At 39.8% G+C, this 17,079-nt stretch overlaps 1 protein-coding gene across 1 annotated transcript in view; it reads right to left on the bottom strand.

The window, feature by feature from the left end:
- Positions 1–1,024: 1,024 nt before the first annotated feature.
- The window catches only part of TIC110 (translocon at the inner envelope membrane of chloroplasts 110), a 36,043-nt gene continuing 19,988 nt past the window's right edge, over positions 1,025–17,079 (bottom strand). Inside the window, exons 9-15 of the mRNA XM_089992085.1 lie at positions 6,751–6,872; positions 6,562–6,662; positions 5,122–5,338; positions 4,256–4,410; positions 3,806–3,931; positions 2,754–3,725; positions 1,025–1,410 (exon numbers count right to left, since the gene is read on the bottom strand). Coding sequence (XP_089848211.1) covers positions 1,177–1,410; positions 2,754–3,725; positions 3,806–3,931; positions 4,256–4,410; positions 5,122–5,338; positions 6,562–6,662; positions 6,751–6,872 — 1,927 coding nt within the window. The 3' untranslated portion in view covers positions 1,025–1,176. The remainder of the gene's footprint in view (positions 1,411–2,753; positions 3,726–3,805; positions 3,932–4,255; positions 4,411–5,121; positions 5,339–6,561; positions 6,663–6,750; positions 6,873–17,079) is intronic.

Below are 17,079 nucleotides of genomic sequence, written 5' to 3'. Positions count from 1 at the left end.
AAAATCACTTTACTCACTCATTCGCAAGCTTATTGGTGTAAAAACTCCTGAGCCCCATTGCTCACCAGGAAGTACACCCAGCTTTGGTCTTGCAACAAGGGACACACACCTGTCCGTTTCAAACTCGTGACATCCCTTCAACTTGGTGACATTCGCGAGTCATCCCTGTCAGATGAGCTGAGCCCTTCTGGGCCGATGATGGTAGCAAAGTTGTATGCACTTTGTTTCTCCTTGAGTATCAGTTTGTCTACACATATCCATCATTCATGATAACAGCGACCTAGATAACAGTATCGATAGTCACACAAACAGAGAAGAATAGGAAGCATAATAGTGTCTGTATGCACCTGGAGTAGGGTGGTCTTCAGCTGTTCACATCCGTTCCTCCCATGGAGCAGTGCAACCATATATGGCAGCATGATGGCATTCATGGTCACACAAACATTGTCGTAACTTCATTTTCTCCCCTCGATCTTTGTCAAGTTCTCCGCCCTTCATGTGGAATGTGATTCTAATGTTATTGTAGCCTCCTTGTTTTCTAAAGGTCGGGATGCATGTTCATTAGCTGATCTTTACTGATTTACGCAAATTTTACTGAATCCAGCCAATTGCCAATCTAATATAGCAGAAGTTCAAGTTTAAATAAACAAACGTACCTGACACAAATTTTACTGAACCCAGAATCACCATTCTGCTGATCTAGCAGGAGTTCAGATATATATATAAATCAAACCAACCTGAATTACGCGAATTTTACTGAATCCAGACATTTACCATTCTGATCTAGCAGAAGTTTATACATATATATATGAACCTGTGCTGGTAAGACATCCAGACCAAGCTGGTTGTGGTTAACGTTAACATTCCCCTGGAAAGCAATGGCATGAACATGACAGACAGAGAAACAGCCGAGAGTCCTCTTTTCCTCATTATTTTTCACTTTTTGAAGTGTAATACAGACCATGGGAGGCATTTTTGTTAACCGAGGGGCCAGATAAGTTCTGGTGTAAAAAGGAACAAATAATTGGCAAAAACTAAAATTTGACTCATTCAACTCAGACTGATCACATAATTGAGATCCCTGCAAAGTAGACAACCTGGAAATTCTTTGCTATGTCGTTCTATACAAAAATTATTAACCACAAAGATGGCACGATGAAATTTTCAAAATTGGTTTCAGAATACAAACTCTTCCTCTGATCCCATGGGTGGAAGTCCCCTTTCTCGCAAAACTGCAGCTGCTGTATCATTGATCCCCAGGAGATACTGCAAACGTGAAACTTTATCTGCAGGTGCATCACTGTTCAGGTAAATGCAGAAAAGATCAGCAAGCTCCTCAGGCACAGACCATGGCAAAGGTTCAGAAGGCACCGCCTTGTCACATGCTAGCATGTCATTAAGTGATGCGACCTGAAAGGGGTCAATGTGGTCAACACATGAGATTACTTCTGAACAGCCATCACTTGCTATTAATGATTGAACAAAAGATTTTTATCAAAGTACCACATATGTGAGCCGACATGATCTAATTTTTCTACATGTAAATAAACTCACGACAGCTAGAGAATAACTAAACTGCTAGAGTGAATGCCTGTCATAGTCACCCCAACAAGTGCTTCTGAGTATCAAGACTAGAATATGTAGCCAACACATGCTGCAATCAAATGTGGCTAGACCACAGATGCATCTTAAATCCTAATCATAGGAGCCAACCAACAGAAGCTGCTTGACTACCAGGTCTGACTCAAGCCAACCAATTGAAATTGCTCAAATTCCATTAGAACCAATCAGGCCTGTCTACTCACACACTTCCCAAGGGCCCCACGTACATGAGCTTCAACAAGTTGAGTAAAACAATGAAAAGCTCCCAGGTTTCCAGGACTTGAGAAAAAATTTTAAGGAATGTAGAAGGCAGGCTCTGAGTTGTGGGTTGAGCTTCATACCAGGATTCCACCATTTCAATGTGTGAAACAGGAAATGTAAAAAGAGACAACAGGCCATCTAGAAAGCTTTTCTGTAATGAGAAAAATATGCTCAGAGTGTGACAAATAAAAATTGTGCCCAATAAAAACAAAAACAGTAGAAGACATTTCTATTCTAGCCTCTGGATACGTGGGAATTTCCCACAAACAAGAAATTGAAGCAAGATGGAATGATCTATAAGCAAAAATATTTGGAAGAATCACATCACATTAAAAGGGGAAAATACAAGATCCTGCAGATCAGAAAAGTGCAGGCCTTATCACATGATGATAACCACAATAATGTTTTATGTTCAACAAGGTGGCACATAAGAAACAGAAACAGAAATCGATTGCACAATCAACATGATGGAGCAAATGCAGCAGCACATTAGCACGTCCTTGTCATGCCAAATTGCAAGTCATGCTAAGCTCTAGATATAGGAAAACCAGAAGATAAACTTGCATGAAGTTGAACTTATTAAAACAAAATTTTATCTGAAAACTACAAAGGAATATTCTAGATGTCGGTCTGGGTCACTTAGTAAAAGCCCCTCACAAGTGAGAGTCTAGCAGGTAGCCTAAACAAACAGTCCATAGATAAATAGCTTTGAGCATTTCTTTTAATAAAAAACGAGTGAAAGTAAAACACCATAAAAGATTGTGGCCAAGGATTGGAAAATTAGCCGCTTAAAGTATTAAAATTAAGTTTTCCTTTCCAGACAATGGAGCAAAAAGATTAGTTGCCAGTTAAAAACCAATATAAAATTGCAAAAGTATCAGTGCTATTACCACCCCTGCCTGATTTCTCTGGCGCAGTAAAGACACAGCTTGAACCAGTGAATTTGACAACCTGTTCCTGGCAAGTTCCTGAACGACTACTCTTGACTTTTCAACATCAATACCAAGATCGGCTGGAATCCTTTCATACACTTCCTCTTCGTCAAACTCTCCAGTTCCTGAGGAGAAAATCTCATCCACTGTTTTCTTGAAGAGATTCTCACGTAAATTTAATGAAATCATGCTGTCCAAATCCACATTTGCTTCTTTCAGTTCTCTGACCTGCTTTATGGTGATTCTCCCTCGGCTAACAGCTGTTTCTATTGCAGCTGCCATCTTTGTTGTGGTTATACCCTTGATAACTTTTTGAGCTAACTCAGAAGGCAGACCTACCTGCTTCTGTACCTCATTCAGTTGCTCAATCCGTTCTTTGGTCAACTGCCCATCAGCCAGAATCACCCGAGCCTTTTCACTGAAAGCTTGTTCAGCTAAGTTCCTATGAACATCCACAACTTCTTTGCCACTCATTCCTAAAATTTGCCCAAGCTGATTCAATAGAAAATACTCTGAATCATCCTTTTTTGTGATGATCTGTCCCCCAAATGGTACAACAGTGACCTCCCCAGAGATGCAGTATAAAAGGTATGTCCGGTACAAGTCAGCTCTCTCCCTTTCTGATAGGTCATCCTTCAGAGTAATTTCTGTCTGTCCTGGTTTTCCAAGTTTTTCTTGAAGCACTTTGTCAGGTCTCGTCTTTCTTAGTGTCTGCAAAGATTCCCATTCAGGCTCTTCTTCCTCGGTGGGTTTCTGTTCTTTCTGAACTGGCTCTCTTCCAGAAGCAGGAGATTCTTCCTTTATATCAGATATCATTTCTGTTACAACCACAGTGTTAAAGGCAACCATCTTCTTCAATTCTTTCGCTGCCTCGGTTCCTTTGCCAGATGCCCTGGATCTCTTCACATAGTTAATAAATGCCTTTCGCACCTGCACAATGAGAAACCAAAAATGATGAATCACAATCTCAAAAAATGAACTTTTTAGAGCTAAATGGAAGGAGCACAAACCGTTTTGCTGACTATAGCCATGGAAGCATCCCGTGTTAACCGCAAACCTTGAGAAGCCTTTCTTATTTTTGCTTTGAGGTCTTCATCATATCCATCAACACCTGCAAAAATCACATCTCTCACAACCTGCATAACAACAGCACATATATTAGAACCAAGATGGGAAAATGCACAATGATCATGAACATGACCAAATCAAAATAAAGAAGATCAATATATGCATATTTCAAATCAGACATCATCCTAGCAAATATTTGCCATAAATGTTTCATGACCAGACAATCAGGTCAATACAAATGACTCAATAAAAACACCAGTCCAAGGGTTTAAGGAAAAGATGCTTGAATGCAGGAGCTCCTGAAATATAACAGTTCAACTAACCTTCTGTTTTCCTGAAGCAAACAAAAAGATATAATTTTAATAAAATTCAGTTAAAAAGTTTATTTTCACCTTCTCAAACAAGCTACCACAGATATCTGCATGTGCTGCATCAATTGTTTGTTGTGGAATGCACAAAAGAACCCGTAGCCGAAGTAAAGAATCAACATCCTCCTCACTGAGTGCACCATCACTTACAGCAAGCTGGAGCTTCTGCCGATATATATCTGAAGAAAAATGTTGCATGAGCCAAATGTACAACTTAAACCACAAACAACATAACTCAAAACCTTGCCAATGCCCAAAGAGTTCAAAAAAGGAAAAAACTGTCTCTGTTTACATTTATAGACTTAACACTTTGAAGAATCCAATAGTAGTCACCACAAAATAGAAACATTTAAATATCACATGAAACTGAAGTTACAAAATAATAGGACTTGGTGTTAACCTTGACGTAATAAAAAACCATTAGCTTGCCTTTGTGTTTAGAACCATGAACAGAATTATGTTAATGGTAACTTGAACAAGTATAATGCAATGCTTCAAAAAGGAAAAACATGCATTAGCACCTAAGCATCTCATTACTTTATTGTTTCTCAAAAAAAGAACACCAAGCATCTTATTACATATGAAAGGAACGTGATAACATATTAACATCTCCACAAATAGTACGCAAAAACACAATCTTTCAAATAAAATGCCCAAAGTTCAAAAGGATAGCCACTTTAAAGGCAGCCTCTTTAACATTAGTTCCTAAGTTTTGCACCTGTGCTCTCACTTACTTTTCTAATCAGTTTACTTTAGTGGAGTGCTTTACACTTTTCTTATGAATTAACAATGTGAAATACAAGCTAATAATGAATGAATTAACAAAAAATAAAAATGATAACTTATCCTGCTAAACAACAACACATTATGTAAACATAACACTATATTACCTTTATGGATTTCGCTAGCCTTCTGCGGATCAAAACGCAACTCATCACACAGGTTTTGAAGGAATGCTGCTTTGCTTGTTGCAATCTCCAAATCACCCCGAGAAACTACTTGTGAAAGCCGTTTACGGTAGACCTTTGAGGTAACCTCAAGCATAATGGCTTCAGATTCACGCTTTCCTAAGCCGAATATATTCTTCAAATGGTTCAAAGCAGTAAGCTACACAGAAAAATAAGAAAAAAAATAAAAATAAAAGGTTAGAAAATCATATGGTCAAAAAGAAAGGAAGCCCAATACAAAAGCATTAGAGCAAATGAAAGAACTAAAGAACATTAAACTACCATAAAATGATCAATAGACTTTAACAGGATCCCTATATATTCATCAGCAATAGAACTCTAGATCAAGATCACAACACATGAAGGAACTCGTAACTAATAACAAAATCAAGACCTGACTGGATGGATTCAACAGCCCAAATGACAAATTGGCAAGAGAAATATGATGATATGAAATCATTAGAAAAAACTATAAAATATAATTTCCAATATTTTCCAGAGAACTATTGCATAAAACTAGAAAGCAAAAAATAGGGGGAAAGAAAGCATCCAAAGAAAGCAATTAAATTAAAAGTGAAATAGAAGTTGCATCAAACAGCTGAACACTTTACGAATATGAAAGGATCCAAAAGAATTGTACACAATAGTAAACAGAGAGAGGCATCATCAAATATTCATATTACAAACATAGAACAGCTATCTCAGTTGATCTCACCTCAACTTTTATCACACTCCAAATCAAAAGCAAGAGAAAGCAGGATATTATAGCAATATATCATACTTCTTACTATATAGCCCACCCCATGTTAGGATAAGGCTTCACAATGATGATGATCGTACTTACCATTCTGATCCCACTAGTACTTTACAGGTAGTTGTTTGTTTTTTGACAAGCAACCACCACTTTATGACAATATCTTATCAGTGAATAAAGACTACTGAAGAAATCAGATTTCTTAAACTCTTTCTCTTTATTTTTTGAAACCTTCTCCTTGGTCATGTCACCAATTTACACTTTATAACATTCATGTGTTACTCCACCTAATTGTAAGAAAAAAATCATTAGCATACCCAGGGACAACAAATTCCCAATTGAATTAGGCAATGACATTTCACTATTTCACCTTTGGAAATTTATGCAGACTGCCTAGGGATGCCAAAGGATATCCACAGCCATGGGAAGTACACAAATTATATTTCGTACAAATTATGAAATTCTCATACAATAGTAGCATGAAACATGTTGATAGAACTATTTATATGACACTAAACTTTTCTACTGTACAATTCCAAAAAAATAATGCACATAAAAATACCATCAAGTGGTAACAAGGCAAATGTTGAAATAGAAGAGTGTGTAGATTACAGAATGTAAGCACATGCCTCTTTGTCTTCAATGCGCCCATCAGAGAAAGCCTCTGTTAAATAGGCTCGATAAAGCGGTTTCAGGTCATCTATCTTTCTGTCACCATCATATTCACCACCTAAGATGCACACAATCATGTGAAAAACTACAATTTCTCCATAATCTTCAGCATAAATAATAAATTCAACTTTTCATAGAATATTTACCCAATAAATAAATAGGTCCAATTCCAGGAGGGAATCTACTGAATTCAGGATGGTTGGTGAACGAAATAAGCAGATTATTGAATGACAAAATCTTCTCAAGTTCATCAACAACAACTGCCTCCCTACAAAAAAATAATCAGCCTTTTCTGTTTAAAAGTGCAGCAAGATGGGGAAATACCTGAAACCTTAAACAACTGTGTTGTCATTGCAATGCAGTATATAGAATATTATGTAAGAAGTTCTCTAACCACAAATATTCTTGTTTATCAATAATAAATGTTATTGACCAACATATATTTTATTATCAACCATCGATTTGTTTTATGTTTCAATTAACAAGTATCATACACTAATCAAAATAAATGTGAAGCAAAGACCAAAACACAATGCATGCATACCATTTTATTACCAATATGTTTCTGTTCTAGGTCATGCACAAAAAAGTAAGATGTGTGCCAGATTCTCTCGGCTGTAGATGCTGCATGTGCATTTTGACATATGAATAGTAAAGGTTTTAGAAGCAACCTAATGAAAGAACATGTACCTATGTGATGCCCAAAGTAGTTACTAAGGAGGAGAGACAATATTGCTGGGGCTGTATTGCTTCAGTTTCTACTATTCCCAATGGAGATATTATGTGCTGTGGATCTTTATTAATAGACTGTGTTATACAGTCCTTGTTAACTCCGCCTGTGTATAACTGTTTAGTTATACACTGCCGGTCCCAAGCCCGGATAAAGGAGGAGGGTTGCGGTAGGCCTGTGACAGCCATCATAAAAACTTAGTCATACCCTATGAATATGAACCAATATGAGAATTTCGTTGGGGCGTTCCCTACTGAGCGACGCGCTGTACTCTATAGGCCCGGAGGCAGTGATAAATGGGCAAGGGTAGCTAGGTCGTCGCCCGGAAGCGACGCGTCACACCGGCGCCCGGGTGTGGTGTCAAATAGGCAAGGGTTCCCTCACTTTGTTAGACGGGTGGGGGTAAAGAAGTTAGTCCACGGCCATAAAATTAGGTTAGCCACTTGAAACATAGGATCTTTAACTGGTAAGTTGGTAGAGTTAGTAGATGTTATGTGTCGGAGAAAGATTGATATTTTATGTCTACAAGAGACCAAATGGGTAGGTGAGAAAGCAAAAGTGATAGAACCTTGGGGATATAAGATTTGGTATACAGGAATAAATAGGAATAGGAATGGAGTAGGGATTGTTATGAGTCGTGAGTTTATATATAATGTAGTTGAGGTCCGTAGGAAGGGTGATAGGATTTTACTTATTAAATTAGTATTAGGTACGAATATTATTAATATTATTAGTGTTTATGCACCTCAAGTAGGTTTAGATGATTCCATTAAGCGTCAATTTTGGGAAGATTTAGATGGAGTAGTACAAGGGATATCTTATGGAGAAAGGCTTTTCATCGGCGGTGACCTTAATGGGCATGTAGGCATTAGTAGGGATGGATTTGAGAGTATCCATGGAGGCTATGGTATAAGAGAAAGAAACGAAAGTGGAGAAAGGATTTTAGATTTTGGTTTGTCCTATCATATGATCTTAGCAAACACTTGGTTTAGGAAGAGGGAGTCTCACCTAGTAACATTTAAAAGTGGGGTTAATACGAGTCAGATAGATTTTTTCCTACTTAGAAAGAAAGATAGGGGTTGTTGCATCGATTGTAAGGTTATACCGGGAGAAAGTGTAGCTACACAACATAGAGTCTTAATTTTAGATCTTAGAATTAGACAATACCGCAAAAGGGATAAACATATGATAGATCCTAGAATTAAGTGGTGGGCACTGAAAGAAGCTAAACAAGGAATGTTTGTAGAGCGGGTAGTTAAGGAAGTTGATTGGTGTCTCGAGGAGGATTCAAAATCTATGTGGAATAAGATAGCGGGTGGCATGAGAAAGGTGGTTAAGGAGGTATTGGGTGAATCTAAAGGCGGTGCACCGCTAGGTAAGGATACATCGTGGTGGAACGAGGATGTCAAATTAGCTATTAAGGTTAAAAGAGAGTCTTATAGAAATCTAAGTAAAAATCGTGATAATGAGAATTTGGAGAAGTATATGATAGCAAAGAAGGAAGCTAAAAAAGTAGTTCGGAACGCGAGGGATAAGGTATATAAGGAGGTTTATGACAAGTTGGATACCAAAGAGGGTGAGAAGGATATTTATAGGCTTGCAAAGATGAGAGATAGGAAATCGAGGGATTTGGGTATGGTTAGATGTATCAAAGATGAAACGCAAAGGGTTTTAGTCAAAGATGAGGAGATTAAGGAGAGATGGAAAGATTATTTTGATAAGCTATTTAATGAAAGTCATGCTCAGGATCTTGGAGACTTTTCAATTCTTTTTCATGAGATGAATCGTGACTTCATGCGCAAGATTCAAAAGAAAGAAATTGCAGAGGCTTTGAAGAAAATGAAATCAAGAAGGGCAGTAGGCCCAGATGGTATACCTATCGAGGCTTGGAAATGCTTGGGAGAGAAAGGTTTAGAATGGTTGATAAATCTTTTTAACAAGATTTGGCGGACAAATAAGATGCCTAATGAGTGGAGGAAGAGTACTTTGGTGCCTCTATATAAGAATAAGGGTGATATACAAGATTGCACAAACTATCGTGGTATAAAACTCATGAGTCATACTATGAAACTTTGGGAGAGGGTGATTGAGTCTAGGTTGAGGAAGATTGTCATGATATCGGAGAATCAATTTGGTTTTATGCCTGGAAGATCAACTATGGAAGCTATACATCTTCTTAGACAACTTATTGAGAGAAATAGAGAGAGGAACAAAGATTTGCATATGGTTTTTATTGATTTGGAGAAGGCTTACGATAGAGTACCTAGGGACGTTCTCTGGTGGACAATGATGAAGAAAGGTGTTTCTCTCAAGTACATTAGCAGAATTAAAGATATGTATGAAGGAGTAGTAACCAATGCCCGCACTTGTAGAGAGGTGACAACCAATTTTCCTATAACGGTTGGGTTACATCAAGGATCTGCTTTAAGCCCTTTCCTATTTGCTATAGTGATGGATGAGCTTACGAGATCAATTCAAGAAAATGTGTCGTGGTGTATGTTGTTTGCTGATGATATTGTTTTGATTGATGAGTCTAGAGCTGGGGTTAATGCTAAGTTAGAATTATGGAGACAGACATTGGAAGCAAGAGGTTTTAAGTTGAGTAAGAGTAAGACAGAATACATGGAATGTCGTTTTAGTAAGCAACGAAGTAGTGATGGGAGTGTAGTGAAGCTTGGTGAGCACGAAATATCGGTGGATGATTCTTTCAAATATTTGGGATCTATCATTCAAAAGTATGGAGAAATTGATGGAGATGTAAATCATAGGATAAAGGTTGGGTGGATGAAATGGAAGAGTGCAACTGGAGTGTTGTGCGATCGTAGAATGCCATTGCGGTTGAAGGGAAAGTTTTATAGGACAACTATTAGGCCCGCTTTACTATATAGTACGGAATGTTAGGCTGCCAAGAGACATCATATTCAAAAAATGAGTGTAGCTGAGATGCGGATGCTTAGATGGATGTGTGGAAATACAATAAAAGATAAGATTCGGAACGAGGAGATACGTAAGAAGGTAAGCGTTGCACCCATTGAAAATAAGATGAGAGAGAATCGTTTACGGTGGTTTGGACATATTCGACGAAGGCCTAATGATGCTCCAGTTAGAAGGATGGAGAAATGGAAAAATATATTAGTTAAAAGAGGTCGGGGTAGGCCTAGGAAGACATGGATGCAGGTGATAAGAAAGGATATGAATGCTTTGAACCTCACCGAGGACATGGCATTGGATAGAAATGAATGGAGGAGAAGGATTCATGTGGAAGACCCATAATGATTTTCTTTGTTGGTTCATATCGCCGACCCCAATTGTTTTGGGATGAAGGCGTAGTTGTTGTTGTTGTTGTTGTTGTTGTATATATATATATATATATATTAGTGTGTATGTAAACTGAAATACCCCTTAGGGGTATTTCACTAATTTCATCTTATAACAGGTGTCAGTCCACTAGGGACATGCTTTTTAGTTTTTTTTCTTTTTTTTCTCTTTTGTAAATGCTTCTAAACATTGGGTGCTGGTCCAACTAGCTGTTGGGCCAGCCCCAACGGCTAGGATTAGTACATGGAGTACTTGTTTAAAGGCACTCCATGTAAATTCAAGGCTTGGTTGCCAAGCATATTGGAATAAAGGCCTTTATTATTTTTATGTGCTCTTGCTCTCTTTTGAGAGATTGTGTATTTGGCCCATTAGAGGCTTTTGTAGTTCTGAGTGTGCACCTTTGTAGCCACTTTGTGGCATCGAATTTGTGTACTTGTTGTTTCATTACATGGTATCAGAGCCTTTGGTGCTCTTGGGCAGGAGATTCATGGGGATTGGTAGAGCATTGGTTTGTTGGTTCGTTGCCTCGAAAAGCACGCCATCAAACTTCTTCAACACTTTTTCCTTGCTTTTTCTCATTCTTATCTCCATTCTTTCCTCAACTATGGCCAACAAAGAAATTGTAACAGTGGTTCCCATCAAATTTGATAAAAACAATATGTGAGCCGCAGCGGTAAAAAGAATTCTCATGGGTAAAGACTTATGGCATTTTGTTGATGGATCCGCATTAGAACCACAACTAATTCTCACAAAATTAGTTATTGAAGTCGATGGTAGATCAAAGAAAGAAAGCCTTAAACAACAACAACAACAACAACAACTACGCCATCATCCCAAAACAATTGGGGTCAGCGATATGAACCAACAAAGAAAATCATTTTGGGTCTTCCACATGAATCCTTCTCCTCCAATCATTTCTATCCAATGCCATGTCCTCGGTGAGGTTCAAAGCATTCATATCATTTCCTATCACCTCCATCCATGTCTTCCTAGGCCTACCCCGACCTCTTTTAACTAATATATTTTCCGATTTCTCCATCCTTCTAACTGGAGCATCATTAGGCCTTCGCCGAATATGTCCATACCACCGTAAACGATTCTCTCTCATCTTATTTTCAATGGGTGCAACGCCTACCTTCTTACGTATCTCCTCGTTCTAAATCTTATCTTTTATTGTATTTACACACATCCATCTCAGCATACGCATCTCAGCTACACTCATTTTCTGAATATGATGTCTCTTGGCATCCCAACATTCCGTACCATATAGTAAAGCGGGCCTAATAGTCGTCCTATAAAACTTTTCGTTCAACCGCAATGGCATTCTACGATCGCACAACACTCCAGTTGCACTCTTCAATTTCATCCACCCAACCTTTATCCTATGATTTACATCTCCATCAATTTCTCCATACTTTTGAGTGATAGATCCCAAATATTTGAAAGAATCATCCACCCGTATTTCTTGCTCACCAAGCTTCACTACACTCCCATCACTACTTCGTTGCTTACTAAACTGACATTCCATGTATTCTGTCTTACTCTTACTCAACTTAAAACCTCTTGCTTCCAATGTCTGTCTCCATAATTCTAACTTAGCATTAACCTCAGCTCTAGACTCATCAATCAAAACAATATCATCAACAAACAACATACACCACGACACATTTTCTTGAATTGATATCGTAAGTTCATCCATCACTATAGCAAATAGGAAAGGGCTTAAAGCAGATCCTTGATGTAACCCCACCGTTATAGGAAAATTGGTTGTCACCCCTCCACAAGTGCGGACATTGGTTACTACTTCATACATATCCTTAATTATACTAATGTACTTGAGAGAAACACCTTTCTTCATCATTGTAGACCAGAGAACGTCCCTAGGTACTCTATCGTATGCCTTCTCCAAATCAATAAAACCCATATGCAAATCTTTGTTCCTCTCTCTATTTCTCTCAATAATTTGTCTAAGAAGATGTATAGCTTCTATAGTTGACCTTCCAGGCATAAAACCAAATTGATTCTCCGATATCATAACAACCTTCCTCAACCTAGACTCAATCACCCTCTCCCAAAGTTTCATAGTATGACTCATGAGTTTTATACCACGATAGTTTGTGCAATCTTGTATATCACCCTTATTCTTATATAGAGGCACCAAAGTACTCTTCCTCCACTCATTACACATCCTATTTGTCTGCCAAATCTTCTTAAAAAGATTTTTCAATTATTCTAAACCTTTCTCTCCCAAGCATTTCGAAGCCTCAATAGGTGTACCATCTGGGCCAACTGCCCTTCCTGATTTCATTTTCTTCAAAGCCTCTGCAATTTCTTTCTTTTGAATATTGCGCATGAAGTCACGATTCATCTCATGAAAAGGAATGGAGAAGTCTCCAAGATCCTGAGCATGACTTTCATTAAATAGCTTATCAAAATAATCTTTCCATCTCTTCTTAATCTCCTCATTTGACTAAAACCCTTTGCATTTCATCTTTGATACAACTAACCATACCCAGATCCCTCGATTTCCTATCTCTCATCTTTGCAAGCCTATAAATATCCTTCTCGCCCTCTTTGGTATCCAACTTGTCAAAAGAAAGCCTTAAAGGGATTGGAAAAAAAAATGTCCATGATCGATTACAAAAAAACTTATAAAGATTGGGAAATAAGTCATGCCAAGGTTCTTTCCGTCTTTATGGATAGCATGCATGAGGAGCCTTGCTCCGATATTCTTAAATTTGAAAGAGCCGATGAGGCTTGGGAATATGTTAAACAAACATATACCCAAAAAGATGTGGCACACTGATGCAGTGGAGGTGCCAGATTTTTGGAATGCTTGGAGGCCAGCTCCAAGGAATCCACGATCTCAGCGTAGGTAACGAACTGGAGTTGAGGCAGAGAACAGGCCACCGACTCGGTGGTGTAAACTGAATGCTTTGTATTTATTTTTATTTCAATAAGAATAGATTTAACACATAACCCAACTTAATGAAAAGTAAAACAACCAATTTAAACCTTAACCTAACAAGGAAAACCAATCAAATGAAATGAATAACAGGGAACGTAATAAGAAACCGGAAAAGAAAAGAGACTGCGGCTGAAAAGGAACAAGTTGTTGCACTTCTGAATGTTCTCTGCCTGCGCACAAAACCCTAGAGGGGTTTTTAAAACTTTGGCTGGATCCGGGTAGCGGGTCCGGCCCCGGACCCGATACCGATGTTGCTCCGGTATGTTGTTGGATCTGGAGCGGTCCGACCCATACTCTCTATGCTTGCCTGGCATTGGTACACAGTGGTACCTCCCCTCCACGTTTTGGAACCAGTATGGGAATCCACTGCTTGGATCTGATTCCCAAAGTGCAAATTCAGTCCCCTACGTGAGTCACGCGGTATGAACCCAGGTCCATCCTGCTCTGCATCATTCTCCCCTGGTTGGGAAAAAGTCGACTCTGACGACTTGTTGTTTTTACAATAAGCACTTAGATCATGCATAGTAAATGTAGGAGAAGAATGCCAATTTTTGGGTAGCTCAAGGAGGTAAGATCGGTCCAGTAGGTTCGTGAGCCGAGGAAGCTCGGGCTCCTTGGTCGGAAGAAGAATTATCTTGTGGCCCTGAAAAACAAATGTGTATGTGTTCCTACGGCCGTCATGAATGGTTTTATGGTTGAACTGCCAGGGACGCCCCAAAAGGATGTGGCACGCACTCATAGGGGTCACATCACACCACACTTCATCATGGTAATGCTCTCCCATGGAGAATCGAACTAGGCAACGCAGGGTGATGGGTACCTCATTCCCTTTTTTTGAACCATGCCATTTTATAGGGTTGGGACAGTTTTTCTGTTTTTAAACTCAAGGCGGACACGAGACTCTCGGACACCATATTCTTGCATGCCCCAGTATCAATGATAACATTACATGTGTGCCCCTCACAGTTGCACCGGGTTCTAAAAATATTATTCCGCAACCATTTTGTTGGGGTCGACTCTCGGGATGTGGTCAACACATGACAGACGGTTAACAAATTTTCGCTGCTGCCATCGAACTCAACGACTTTCACCTTGTCACTTCCCTCAACAAGCGACTCACCTTCGTTATCACTGTCGGACGCAGACTCAACAATGCCCTCTGCTAGATGAGTGCTCTTATTCGTGGTGGGACACCTGGACGCAATATGACTTAACTCTTGACACCTAAAACAACGAATGGTGGACTCACCGGGCTTACCCTTGGATCTGGTGTGGTACGCGAGTCCAAATTGATCGGGTTTGCTAGGGTCGACTCCCGGGGTGGACTTTGAGTCTTTTTTCCTAGGAGAGCTCGCTCCCCTGGTTGGGAAACTCGACTTGGATTGACTAGACTGGTCACTACGGGAAGTTAGTCCTATGTTCTTGCCTCCTTTTCAGTTTCTCCTTCACATTCATGGCATAACTACTAGCCTGATCCAATGACTCAACTGTGAGACAACTGAAGTCGTCAGAAATAGCAGGACGGAGACCAGAAATATACCTAGCAGTGTTATTAAAAGCGCGCCTCAAGGCGCAAAAAGCGCGCCTCGCCTCAAGGCGAGGGCCTTTGTGCCTTGAGGCGCAGGTATAATGCACAACACTCATGAGGCGTGCGCCTCATAGGCCTTGAGGCGCACGCCTTGAGGCGAGGCGCGCCTCGGACTGAGGCGTACACGCCTCTTTTTGCTGTAGTATTCTAATTTATTCTTTTTGTTTTCAGTTAATGTGGAAAACCATAATCCCCTTAGTAAAGGTGCTGCATTGCGCAAATTTATACCCTCCCGCACCACGCACCCCAATTTTTTTAAAGTGCCGCTCTTTGACACCTCTTCAGTCTCCAGCGAACTCACCGAGTTGGTGGGGAAGGCGTGCAAGGAGTGGGGGTTCTTTCAGTTGGTGAACCACGGGGTCCCATCGAAGTTTCGACGGAGGGTGGAGGCCGACGTGGCGGAGTTCTTTGGGTTGCTGTCAGAGGAGGGATGAGAAGAACCCGCTGGGCTACTACGACGCCAAGCACCACAACCGCCACCACTTCTTCCACCACGGAGGAAGAGGAGGAATCCAGCGGGTCAGCCAAAATTAGGGAGGAAGATAAAGGCGTCGGAGGGGACACTTCAGTCGCCCCTGGACAAGCCCTTGGGGGAGCTCACAGAGGAGGAACCGCTTTCCTACCCCGACTGCGTTGGAGGGCTCGTGAAGGAGGGCGGAGGCGGCATCCCGGTGGTGGAGGTCGGAACACAGAAGTAGCAGGGAGGATGGAGGAGACCCGACTCCGTTAGATGGTCGTGTCGGAGTCTCTGACTGTAGTGGTGGTTTGCGGAGGATGGCCGAACGGTGGAGCACCGACGAGTAACCGGAGATGGTGGAGTTGTGCCGAAACTAGCGACAGTGGTGGAACCTGCAGAAGAAGAGGGAAAAAAAACAAACAAAATGAAAAAAAGGGGGTCTGAGATGGGTCGAGAACCCTTGCACGTTTTTTAGATAAAATTACGATATTACCCTGATCCCAACCTATGTTTTACAGAAAGAGGGCTTTTATTTTTCAAAAAAATAATAAACAGTTCTCTGAAAATATAGAAACAGAGTTGTAGTTTGAGAATTTTTTCAGAATTGGTTCTTTTTTAAAATTACAGAAAAGCACCTATAGGTTTTTTCGATGAACCAAAATCAATGGTTATGAAGGTACCAGTTTTTTCATCTCAGAAAAATATATTTTTTTGTTAAAAAGCATGTTCCAAATGAGGGGCCATGAATGAAATATGCAGTAATATGATATTTTTTTTTGAAGTGAAGTCTTAGTTCCAACATGAGCATTTTATGTTGTGTTAGGCCACTTATGGCTGGTAAACAAACAGAGGATTCCGAGTTTGAGTTTGTTCAAGTGTGGCTCATCCTTCTGGCAACCTCAAAAACTGAATATAGCTAATTAAACAATCCAATCCCAAGTTAGCTCAATTATAAAAAGAAATTACATTGTTTTAAAGATGTAAGTAGTAGGATTTGAAGTGTAGATCTTTTGAAATGGCTTGTCAAGCATTGTTCCCTATTGTTTGAAAACCAACACTAACTCTAAGCTAAAAAGATATTTGTCAGGAGATTTTTTATTTCCTGTTGGTTGTTGCTTCATCGATAAAGATTTTTTTATTTATTTATAATTTTAGATATTTTTTTATAGTTTTTTTAAGTTTTTAAAAAAAAAAACTTTGAGGCTTACGCTTTACGCCTCGCCTCAGATTTTGGTGGAGCGCCTCGCTACGCCTCAACGCTTTTCACAACACTGATACCTAGTGACCTGCTGGCGGGCAGTCTCCTCGATCTGCACTCGCAGGGAAAGACGATGAAACTCAGCGGTGTACTCTGCCACAGTACTGGTGCCTTGACGCAGCGTCAGGTACTCCTTGTAGGCCCTCTCAGCGTGAT

This window comes from Nuphar pumila, chromosome 16 (assembly GCF_984573655.1).
Source record: "Nuphar pumila chromosome 16, dmNupPumi1.hap1.1, whole genome shotgun sequence".
Lineage (NCBI taxonomy): Eukaryota > Viridiplantae > Streptophyta > Magnoliopsida > Nymphaeales > Nymphaeaceae > Nuphar > Nuphar pumila.
This window is presented reverse-complemented; position numbering and strand designations above follow the sequence as displayed.